Source organism: Pezoporus occidentalis, unplaced genomic scaffold (assembly GCF_034315485.1).
Source record: "Pezoporus occidentalis ecotype Australia unplaced genomic scaffold, CSIRO_AGI_Poc_V1 ctg26, whole genome shotgun sequence".
Lineage (NCBI taxonomy): Eukaryota > Metazoa > Chordata > Aves > Psittaciformes > Psittacidae > Pezoporus > Pezoporus occidentalis.
In genome coordinates this window covers 1,610,818-1,623,478 of record NW_026914502.1, presented here as the reverse complement: position 1 = coordinate 1,623,478, position 12,661 = coordinate 1,610,818, and the positions used below count along the sequence as shown (strand labels likewise).

The following is a 12,661-nucleotide window of genomic DNA, read 5'->3' as shown; positions in this document are numbered from 1 at the left end:
CTTGGAACTAGTTGTAGTGATGTAAACTACTCAGATTTATTGTTTCACTTTGACGCTGAATATGCAATTTGTTCTTCATGCCAAGAGCAATAAATAAATCACTACAGGAACTATGATTTCTACAACAATGTGATTAATGGTTTCAGATCTGTCATTTCACACAGAAGTTCTGCAATTATTTTTCTCCTTAATAAGTTTCCCTCAGCAAGACAAAAGGTTAAGGAAAGCAGTCCCATCAGTTTTGTTTCCTCCAAAAATCACTTCTCCATTTTCCTCTTTCCTTCCTCTGTATCTGTACTGCATCTCCCATTGCCCTTTTCCCACGCATTTCAAGAAGCATTGCTAATCCATAAGTGGGAATGCAGAACAGATCAAGAACAGCTGGACAAAGCTGAGACTCAAGTGTCTTGACACTGTGTCACAGGCAGCGAATTACAAACCCTGCTTCAAAACGAACCTGCCACGCAGAGCCTGATGGTTACTCACAATCTACATCACACAGGTAATTACAGGGATCTGTTTTGGGGTGATGTTATCAACCTAAGAACCTGTTATCAACCGAAGTGTCTCTCTCACTCTGCTAATGATATCTGCAGCCTTCTTGGGGTCACCTTAGCCAAGCAAGCTATTTCTTAAGAAGCCTCATTTAAATTTCAAACTGACATAAAGATGCTTGATGAAATTTGGGGGAAAATCTCTTCTCCTTGCTCCCACTTAAGGGACCCTGGTTAGGTACTGCTCTCTGATTCAGGTATTGGACTTTGCCTGATCAGAACCTTATCAGAAACCGGTTAACAGTGCATAGGGAGAGACTGCTGAAACTTTGTAAAACATTACTCATGGTTTAATTCTTTAGTATCAAAGGTACAAATGTCAGTACCTGTTGACTACGCTTTTGATTTGGTCCACCTGTATTACAACAGCAACCTGTATTATCAAGCTATATATGTATAGCTTGAGCCAAGTATTACTAGTCAGCTAACGCTGAACTGTGTGTTATTGTTTTCAACAGCCACTATACATGTGTTAATGCTTGTACCACAGGAATTGTCAGATGATAGCTGCCACAAAGTGAATATATACCAATATTTGTACCTTATTTGTACCGACGACTACTAGAGCTGGGTTAGTTTGTGTACACAGACCCCCTTTTCCTTTCATTCTGGTCCAAAGGACCAAGTGAATCAAAGCAAGAAGAGCAGCTTCTCGGGGGACCGTATATCCACTGGGGAAGCTGAGGAACTCAGGGAAGGGCAAGACTCCACAGAAAACATTTAATCCCTACAGAAACAGAAGGCAAATATGCAATGAACTCCCGCTGCGCCCACTATTCACACGGAACGTACCTCCTTGGCCATGTCAGTGTATTTCTGCTTTTCTTTTGGATCTAGAACAGCCCACCAGTCTGCCAAGATCTTGGTTGCGCCACGATTATCGAGGCGAGGGTGTTCCTTGCGCACGAGGGAGCGATGGCGCTTGCAGAACAAGAGAAAAGCATTCATTGGTCGGCGAGCTCGCTGCTCCGAGGACTCGTCATCTTCGGTTTCATCAGCATCCTGCTCTAAACTGTCAGCGCCAAGGAGCGGCACCTAACAGAGCCAAAAGAGGACAGGTATAAATCCAGCTAGCCACACGTCTCATGGAGACAGAGTCCGCGTGTGGACAAGGGAGATGCACACGGAGGCACACGCCTGTCTCCAAAGGCCATCCATTGTGTCCAGAAGACCCAGAGTTCCACATCAAATCTTCTCACCTGACAGCCCAAGGTTTATTCATGTTCTTTGCAAGATTTAAACTCCTGCAAGTGAAGCAGATTTCTAAGCTGAGGACCATTCTCCACTAACAGCCCTAAAGGGCTGGAGGGAGGAGATCCTTCCTACAACCTAGAAATCATCTCAGTGGGATGAGGTGAGAAGTGCTACCTCGGACCTCAGTCGTATTTGCGACTACAGAGCGCGTAGGAAGGAAAACACAGAGGTAACAGGTTTTTTCCCACCTCCTGCCATTTAAAACTCAGGCTGTGAGCAGTGCTGCAGTGCAGACACTGCCCAGCTGCCCAGTCAGAGGGTAAATCTCTCAACAGAGTATCCCTGCTAAGTACATTCTCTCCACTTATAGGGCAGCATATCACTCCTACAAGGGATGCACTGCAGACAGCTAGTTCTGACTGAATGAAACAAATTACTGTATGAAACAGAAAACCATCCCTACCCAAGTGCAACACTGCTATTTTATACCACATTGTGAAAGTGACCTGTAGATCGACAGAAAGCACTGTCACAGGATCAGGCTCCTCCTTATCCTTGTCAAGGTCACCCTTCCTTATCGGTATACGGCTCAAGGCAGTCTCCTCAGCACTAACCTCTCCCTTCCTGCCTTAGGAAAGCGTCAAGATGCAGATATGAACGTTACCCATATGATGCAAACATGATGTGTCCATAACCCATTTTGACTTCTTGTTATAGAGGATGAGTTAACTGTGCACCTGTGAGCTGCCACACTGTGGGATCCTTACGGAAGAAGGGTAAGGCCAGCATCACTGAACAGCACCGAAATATCAAGTGTCAGACCAGAGACAGGTTATTCCCCCTGTGCTCTCAATACTTTGGAGGGTAAGTTGAATTTCACACGGAAAGCCAGTAAAAGTTGTTGATGGCCTTTTCCTTTTTCCCTTTTAATTTTTGTCTTTTTTCAATATTAAAAAAAACAACAACCCAAACAAAGGTAACTATAGCTTGGTCCCCAGAGCCACTGCAAGCAGGTATCAAGAACAGGGTAGCTTCACATCTAAAATGAACCACTGCAAAAACATGTATCAAACCCCCACCTTGAGCAAGATCAAGATACCCAGTTAGAACTCCACTGTCTGCATCTAAAGTCTTGTGCAAGATTCTGAACTCACACTTTTGTGTTATTTACTACTTGCCTTTACAGCCTCATGAGCACAGCCTCACCTCTTTCTATTTGCGATGCTTATTCATAAAAAAGAACAGCAAGAAGCAAACAAAATGAAAGCACAGCCAGGGACAATCTGACCCACCATTAACCCTTCATGGACAAAGCATCCAAGGAAGTCTACCTTATCAATATCTTCGTCCTCTTCCTCTTCTTCCTCCTCTTCAGAGAAGTCAAGGAGTTTTTTGGCAAGCAGGGGATGCCACTGAAGACACTTTCTTTTTGGTCGCTTCCCAGTTCCTTCCCCTTCTGTCGAATGATCCTTACTCCTACTACTGCCTTTCATTACTGTGACCTGTCGTGCAAAAACAGTCATAAGGTCACAAAAAAATGCTCAGGCAAAAAAGACCACCATATGGACACTTAAACGAACCAGCGACAAGTACATGAGGCATTACTGTAAGACTCTCAGATGAGAGAGCAGATATTTATTCCAATTATCAACAACAGCATGGAGGTACCTTTTCCAGTCTTACCATTTCCACCTAGTGCAGCAATTAACTAGCAGCATACAATTAAAGAGCATGAAGCAAAGACACTGTCCATTCCAGCTCACAAAGGGGCTCCTGTCTAAAGGATAGGAGAAAAGCCCTCTGCTTCACTAGTCAACTGAGTGAGAAACTCCACAGCTCTTCCATGCCTGTGTCCACTGTAGGTTTTCATGTTTTGCAACTGAAAACACCAGGATATTTCTCTTTTTTAGCAGCAGAACATATTGCCAGCCACTCATCTGGTAATCACTCACTTATATATAGCAATGTCAATGTAGAACCCCATGACGCTATGAGCTAGGGTTTCCCAAGTGCCATTAAAAGGCACAGGAGGGACATCTGACCCCCTGCCTGAGAGAACTGAAGCTTTAACACATGAATTTAGAGCAACCAACCAGAAGTAGTCACCCTGACACTTCCGAAGTCCTCATCGACAAGAGCCCTTGCACAGGAAACAAAAGCATCCACTGAATCAAGTGCATCAGAAGGTAAACTGTATCTGCTTATGCACCTAGCTTTGTGTGTGTCCTTATCTAAAGAAGTATGTCACCATTACCTCTCAGTAAAAATACATGCTCAAGACACATTAACCACCGGTTTAAGGGATGGCTTAAGAGATCTGCTACCTAAGTAAGGGGCAAACAAATTAGTAAGTAAATAAAAGCAGTACATCTCATCTGAGTACTGAAACCCACAGCAAGCAAGCGCTGCATTTCGGGATGCTGCTGTCTGGAAGATGCCCGCTAGAGCACCGATGTTTCAGCCTACAGCAGCAGAAGGGAAAGCTGTGACACCTGCACTGACACCAGTTGCCTGAGTCCTGGTGCCACAGCCAGGATGAATGCCTCCCCAGAGCCACCCTCAAACAGCAGCTACAGCCCTGGCCATGCTCCTCTGTATCCCCCCCATTTCAGTGATCGCTAATCCTGATCTCTTCCACGTGTGTTTCTTGTTGGTTCACCCACTGGCATCCTGACAACATGCCCCTGTTTGCAGCAGAAATGGGTGTAAGCAGCCTCTTCCCCTGCAGATCCCAACGGCACAGAAAGCTGAAGGACCCTCAGACATTGCTTGCTGGAGGGAACAACTTAACCTGGGAAAAAGCAGGTTCACAAATTCTAGCCTATATATAAACCCAGCCATTTCCTCAATGTGTATTGGATTTTGTTAGTTCCCACTCATCAGCAGTACCTGGCTCCCATCAGTTAAGGTTACCCTATAACTTTGTAGCTTCTCCCCATTAAGCTCCACACTTTGCTGTCCCCATCCCACCACTTCTACCTGGAAGCATTTAAACTCCGGTTTCATGGCACCTGCTCTTCTGCTCATTTTCTGCAACCAACTCCTATCTTTTCACTGAATATTACACAGCACCGATCCACCTAAATCTTTATCTGTGATTGCCAAAAACGGATCCAAATACACAAAACCCTTTGGCTTGAAAAGAACACCGAAGTGTGGAAAACCAAGCCGCAACCCAGTACCGCAAAGTGCACGTTTGAGTGTTTCTATCCCACCGTGACGCCTGCCATGTACCACACTGCACTGCGCTCCCCATCTGTCTCTCTTTGTAAAGTGCTGACCCATCATTTGCTTTTGTTTGGGGTATTGGTGGGGACAAATCAACAAGCAGCTGAGTTACTATCTGAGTAGGAACTTAGCTCCTGTGAGTAGCAGAGATTTGTTAAGTCTCATAGCTTTGTCACATCACCATTGTCAATAAAGTATGTGGCCTATTCCTGAGCAGGATAAATGCACAACAGGGACACAGCTACTCCGGGCGTTAGCAGTGAGTTACCTAGGCAAGCTAAGCATATGGTTTCTGCCTACAGTCAGACCCAAGCAAGATGAGTATTACTGGTAGCCTTCTATCTTGTTATTGTGCAACTAATGTTTGCAGAGCGCTCCATGATCCTCCTTTGCAAAGCACAGCTGAAGTCTCAGTGCTATTTCAACAACAGCACTGCCTTTAGCTGGCACCTCTGCCTGCTGCCCTTTGAAAGATGAGCAAGAAAACCTTCACAGGACTTAAGTGGTCCCATGGTGTATTCTACATGTCCTCCATCACTCCTGAGGCCCTGCCTATGCTCTACACTGAGCTTGGCAAGGCAGCAGAGACCCCAAGCACCAGTCACCTTTCAAACCCCAAAGGGGCTCTCAGCACATTATGTCACTTTACTATGACACAGCTGACAAACAGATTTTGTTTTCCATGCATAAGGCACCCAGTTACCCTTCAAATACATTAGAACTAAATTAACCAAAGCTTACTGCACATTAGCGCTGAAACAGAAAGGCGGGCTCAGCTTCAGGAATTCAGGTGATGCTCATTAGGTTGTTTTGTTGAATTGTGAACCATTTTAGCTTAGTCGTCACCCTGAAGCAACAGTTTGACTATAGAGAGGCTTTTAACAGGATAGGTTGCTACCCTATCAGCTGAACAAGCATTTAGGAGATCCAAGACACAGAGTAAGCCAGATCCTGGCTGTTATACAGGCACCATTTACTAGAGAAAGGCACAGTTGCTCTTTGCTTCCACTTCAGAGCGAATCTTTGTAATGGTCAACAACGAAAGTCCTCACAATTCAACCCCACTGACGGAAAGACTGAGGCCACAGACCGACTTCAAGCTTCACTGACATGGTTTAACCCCAGCTGGCAGCTAAGTACCGCTCTATCCAAGCTCAAGCCAGGACATTCCCTTTTACAGCAGGGTCTGGAAGCCCTCCACCCCTCAGGTATGCCAAGCTATGTACTCCATCCTCTATGCCCTCTCTTTCCTATAAAACAGAAGTCATTCATAACATGAACAGCCCCTATTCTGTAGTATTTCTGTGCTTCCAAACCCTTTCCTGCCATTTTTACTTATTCCAGAGACTTCCTTTGGTGTTTTCTATTTTGCTGATGCCTCTCTCAGCCAAATACAGGATTGCCAATGAAGAATAGTCTATTTCTTTATTGCATTTCATGGGCCTTTTCCTCTTAGAAAAATACATGCTGACACAGTGCGATGAACTTGTTTTCCTTTGCATTGCTTCATCTTCCGTTATCACTGCCCTCACTCTTCAGGGGTGTTTCTGTTAGAATTGTTGGTATTTTTATATACAATCATACAATTAATTATGAGGGGAGATAAAAAAAACCCAGACCAAATCCAGCCAAATCCAAACCACAGCTAAAATGGGCACTTTCATTCAATTTTCTGGTTTTTTTTTTCTGTCTGGAAGATTTTGGCAAGCCATAACATAACTACTTAGCCAACACACTGCATGGGCAAGCGAACGCATGTATGATTAAACGACAGCACAGGTTTTACTGGCATTATTCCCTTGTTGAATGGCAAAACATCAATGGAATCCATTCAGTGGACTCTTGAGGTTCTATTTATTTCTCTGATTCTTTTCGTCCTCGACACATCATCAACAGCATGTTAGTTGCTTGTTTTGTATGGGAGACCGGACGCTGGCAGGCAGAAGCAAGCGAAAACACCAGCTCCTTCTCTGTCTCTGTCAGGGATCCCTGGGTGCTGGCAAGCATCCCACCAGCAAGCTTTTGAATAGCGACTTGGACCTGGACCCTACAAGAACTGAAGCGTGTATTTAAGCTTGGCAATTAAATAGATCTATAGAAAGTCACAGAACAAATCCTGGAGGTTTCGCAGGATTTGGGGCTTAAAAGCATGGAAGATACAGAGCACCTGAAGTGCAAAGTTTGCAACGAACGCAGTTTATGAACCATATCACAAAGTATGTACTTTTTCCCTACAGTATCAGTAAAAATGTCAGGTGTCTTTTGTAATGTAATGGCTTTTAGAAGTTAGCAAGAGGAAAAAAAGAAACTAGAAGGCAGCTAACAAGATTTTAGAAGGTATTTCTCAGCTTAAGGATGACAAAAAAGTGACAGACACTAGGGAGAAAGTAGGAATATTCCAACAAGACAAGACAAAAGCATGGACAGCTTCGCTTAAAATAAGCTACACATGCTTTATAACATCACCAGAGGATACCTGTCAAGGCTGACGTTCATGTTCTACTGATAGCAAGAGATACCTTCAGGGTGAGGTTCTACACCTCCTTTTAGTGCAGATACAGATCAAATGATGCAGATACTACACCAGGAAAAAAAAAAAGTAACTTTTTTTCCCTTTTTCTTTTTGGTGTGCTGGCTGCATTATTTCCTTTCTGGTGCTGGAAACATTAGTCAAAATATCACAGTCTTCTGGGCTGTCTTATAAATATATATACCTAATAGGGTTTCAGAGAGAAGTAAGATTGCTTAAGAGATGGATGGCAGTGGGGGAGCAGGGGATAAGAAGGAATGGTTAGGTTTTTACTGCATACGTTCCTATTTCAATCCCACAACTGTATGCAAGTGTTCGTTAACAACAAGTGTTATTACCCGATACAGACAGCTGACCAACTTCCACAGTCCTAATTCTGGGTCTATCTCACCCTACGCTTGATCTGTCGCAGATGATGCTGCTAGTGCTTGTGCTGAACAAGCAGCAGTCACTAGGCATGCCCCAAACTACATCTACAACCACCCAAATCCTTATAAAGGTCTTCAGAAGTAACCCAGGCACATGTTCTAATAAAGACTGGGGAAATGCCAGAGCTGCAAAAGCCAAAGCCCAGAGATGTGAACTGTGACTGCGGTGTGCTCCCTGTTGGAAGGTTCTCTATGGAAGAATCTCAGTGTCAGCAACACCCATTTCCATGAGGACAGTGGAAATGATTTCTGTTTTCCTGTTACCTTAAAGTCACATTTCCTGGAATCCAGCTGGGCCCTCAGCTGAGTCCATGACAATTACAGGTACAAAGGAGCAAAGGGAAAGTTTCAAGTGGATTTTCCACACTTTCTGCTCTGTTTTACACTACCTAAATTCTCTATTACTTTACAAAAACAAATACCAAAGAGAGAAAAGAGGATCCACCTATGACACTAATGCTTGGTGTTTCAGGGGCTACCAAGTCAGTGACCTGAGCTGACAACAAAGCAGCAGGAGACTGGGAAATAAGTTCATCTTCTCACAAGTCTGTCAGTAAAATACACTACATGAATACAGAAAGCTTTTTAAACCACGAATTTCCTTTTAGCTCTGGACTAACTGAAGCAGAATATTCCTATAATGAAGGACAAACACTAGCTGGCACTAATTACTGACCAGTCGGGGAATATAGTCTTTATTGTTTCACAGTGGAAAGCCATTAATGAGCTTTCTAATTTTCAGAGATGCAATGGCTTAATGGGGGACATGCTGAGACTCCACGGAGTCCTGTTTGCTAGCAGAGGTTTGGGATAGACTGTCACCACATGAAGCACTTAGCAACACTGCAACAAGTCTTACTTATTCGTTAATGACATCCTCTTCCATCTTCGTAAAGTGATTTTAAACTACTCGTAATTCTCTTAAACTCAGATCCCAGTTGCTTGATGGTTTTGTTCTCTAATACCTAAAATTAAACCCTAAGATCATCAGAAGAATGTCAACAGCACTCTTTTAAGTGAATTTTTCATGCTTACCAGAGAGGAATAAAAGCAACATGTAATAAGTCAATCAATTCTAAACTTCAGCTCTACTCCTTCTCTGCTCACTCACATGCACAAGAAATAAGATGTTCTTTGGGGGGTTTTAATGCCAAGAAACCAATCAGGTTTTCTCTAGTATGAAAAGCACTTTATGTTGAACAACTGTACTCACCATTAGCATGGTACCAGGATGCTTCAAGTTCTTTAAAGAAGAAAGGTGGGGGATAAATTGTTACTAGTGATCACTTGCCTTTTTCATGTGTGCATCCTTTAGTTTTGCTTTTGGTTAATACTGTCATAGTTAATCCTTCAGAGCTATCGGTAAGAATGTCTTTAAGGGCATTTCAAGTACTAGCTCCCTCTAAATCCGCTTTCAGAATGGAAACCACACAGACAGCATGTGCACAGGATAGCACAGGACCACCTCTTACTGAACAAAGAAATCTCAGGCCTTCAATACATAATAAAAACCTACCTATTCTCTCCAAGGAATACTCCACTCAGATGTGCTTGTGCCACCACTTCAGGCAACTGGGTTTTAAAAGATACTAAATGAACACGAACCTTTCCATGACTCTCAAGCATAAGAAACAAAGCTTGAAAAGTCATGAGGAGGCACATAAACCGCTGCAAAGTTGCTTCCTGAAGTTTGATTTTGAATAATGATCTCTTTTTTTCTCTTCATTTCTAGAAAACATGGAGAAATATCATAAAATCCTATTTTACTTTGTAGAGAGTTCTTCAGCCTTTAAGAATGCCCTCATTAAAAGAAGTGAAAGACAGGCAAACCCTGCCTGCTACAAAACTGCCCTCAAAAGGCACACTGAGGAACTGGATACTGACATTACAGTGCGTGAGTAATCTAATTAGGAAATGAAAAAGACAACTTTGCATAGATCCCAACGACTGCATTTTCCTTACACCCAAACAGACACAGCTGACTGGACCTTACCCAGCCAAGTATTTCAACCAACACTCAGCCTGAAATTCAGTGCGTAACCCAAACCTGGGAGTGCTACGTTAGTTATGGTACTGAAAAACCAAGTTAAGAGCGTATCATGGTTAGGCTACCAGCAAGTGCTTGTTGTCAGTAGGGTAAACTACTTTCTACAGTACAATTTAGTAGCTGTAGTCTAGAAAATACACTAAGAAAAAAGAAAAGAAAAAAAAAGGAGGAAAAGAGAGCAAGGAGGATAGAGGGGGAAAGTAAAAAAAAAAAGTGAAAAAAAGAATAGAAAAAAGGCAAGGAAATAAAAGAAGAATGAAGAAAACAGGCAAAGAAAAACTAAAGGAAAACCGCAGTGAAAACTAGCATCATTTAGCTTGAGAAAAACAAAATAACAGGTTTTAAGTACATAAAAGACATGAGCAAATAATCTATGTTCCACATCCATCATGCAGAGCACAAGAGCATGGTCTCTGCTGACAGGAAGGAAAACAAGAGGCCAAGCCCTGGCGAGCAGCAGAAGGGAAGGGTCTCCCCTGGGATGTCACCCAGCACCCCAGCACCTGCAGGGCTGTGGTGTGCAGGGCAATGGCACTGAGGAACAAACCTCCCAAGTCATCGTGTGGCGTTGTGTCTCATACCCTAAACATAAGAAAACCTAATCATGAAAACTAAGTGGAGCATCATATTTCAAATATGCAACTAAAAAAGTGCTCAAAAGGTACGAGTTTGGACCACCTTTATAAAAACAACCACCCCTCAGTTCTCTGGTCTTTATGTCGCCCTTTGCTTTTGGGGTTCCTCCCTATTTGGATGCTCATTCACCGGACTGAACACCAGGTAACAACCACTTAACTAGGCAAAACAAAATCAGTATGTTTAACTTAAACTTATCAGTGCTGGAAGGCACCAGGCTTGTGGGAATCTCCTCCTGGACCTACAAAAATAACCTTTATTATTTCACTTTAAACTATAATAATATAGGGTTTGTATCAATAATAAAGGGTATATATAATTAAATTAATAAATAACGATAAACAATAATACGGGTTATATATAAATAATAAACGTATAATAAAAATAATATAGGGTATGTATAAATAATAAAGGGTAATAACCTCTATAATTTATGAAAGTGGGAAATGGTTTAGGAAATGGTCAAGCTTTTATTTTCTGCTATGCCTTACCCCAAATAAATGCAACCTGAGAAAAGTCAAGACTTCAAACACTAATCACTAACTTAAAACACTAACGAAAAGTGGCCAATGCTTCCCAAAGGGACCCGCTGAGGCCCGGCACAACAGGTTCAGCTCTATCTTAGAGCAGGCTTTTAACGGAACTCATGGACGAAGCGGCAAGCCGCCGACCCCGCCGGAAACCTTCGCTGTTTGGGCAATGCAGCTCGCGTTTGGCAGGAAACACAGCGCTTCCACTTCAAAACAAAACCCCGATGCCGCACAAAGCCAAAGCGCATCCACAAACCCTGCTCAGCCCGGGCGCGCTCAATCCAGAAGGAGGGGGTGCGGGAGACACGCGACTCGGGAGCAGGAGGGATCAGCACGCTGGGGAGGACGGGTCAGGGAGAGCAAGGAGGCAGCAGAAACGCTGCTGCAACCCAGCGGTGAGTGCGGCGGGGCTCGCCGGAACGGCCGGTAACTGACGGCACCGGTGGTACCCGCGGGGCTGAAGAGGAGCATGCCGGGGCAGGCAGGGCGGTGCGCGGTGCCGTACCGGCGGATGGGGCCCCTGCTGGGGCGCGGGGCGGCTGGAGGAGGTTACGGGGGGCAAGGCAGGTCCCAGCGGCCCGCAGGCACCGCTCCCTCCGCCGAGGGGCTTGGATGCGCCGGCTCCTTCCGGGCTCCGGCACGCACCGGCCGGCTCTACAGTCACACCGAGCGGCAGCCGGTGCTCCGGTTAGCGGGGCTCGGCTGTAAGTGCCTGCTGTGGGGAAGAGGAGAGGCCACGGCGGCATTTGGCAGCTCTGCTGCGCGGTGCCACCCAAGGAGACCTTAGCCGAGGAGGCGAGGAAGCCAGGGAGGTACCCGGGGCTTCCTCCGTGCTGGGGGAATGGGAGGATGCGGAGCAGCAGCTGAGCCTGGGCTCGGTGAGGGCGTTGGAGGTGTTCACCTCCGGTCCGAAACAGACCGGGACACTGCGGTTCCAAACCATCCCCAGGGTTCCAAACCGGCCCCAGGGGTTCCAAAGGGGCAGCGGGTGGGGAGGAGAAGGGAAGCCTGCACTCAAAGCTCGCTGCTTTAAGTAAAACCCTCTAACCCGGCAATAAGAAGCATGCACCATAGAAATAAATCATCTAGCCAACCCACCGAAGCCATCTGCAGTTGTCTGGAGGCTCAGGCCTTAACCAAAACAAGCCTTTTCTTGCCTTGAATTTAAGTTACAGTAGGACATTTGCTATTGCAGGATTGATTTCAGCCTTCAGCAGCGGCAGAGGCAGAAGCAACCAGAACCCCAGTGACTCACAGGGCACTGCTACACACACTTCACCAGAACATTAGCAAGACTCCAGCAACACACTGGGCTGGCCAGGATTTCGGGGTCATAAAGTGCAGAAGACAGGCATTAGGGTGAGAGCCACCTGTGGGGCATCAAGCACTAACTACCCCGTGTGCCAACGACCGCCACAGCAGGTCTTCCCATGGCCATGTGCATCCCCTGGGAAAATCCACACAGATTAGCCTAGTGGCATCCACTGCGGGCAGCTCCTGGAGAGCAGGCACGG

At 45.0% G+C, this 12,661-nt stretch overlaps 1 protein-coding gene across 24 annotated transcripts in view; it reads right to left on the bottom strand.

Moving 5' to 3' along the window:
• BBX (BBX high mobility group box domain containing) overlaps positions 1-12,661 on the bottom strand; it is a 137,490-nt gene that overhangs the window by 54,148 nt on the left and 70,681 nt on the right. For all 24 annotated transcript variants that reach the window (XM_062623926.1, XM_062623917.1, XM_062623904.1 and 21 more), the window contains 2 exons: positions 3,080-3,250; positions 1,347-1,589 (listed from right to left, as the gene is read on the bottom strand). In XM_062623926.1, the coding sequence (XP_062479910.1) occupies positions 1,347-1,589; positions 3,080-3,241 (405 nt within the window). In that variant the 5' untranslated portion in view covers positions 3,242-3,250. The remainder of the gene's footprint in view (positions 1-1,346; positions 1,590-3,079; positions 3,251-12,661) is intronic.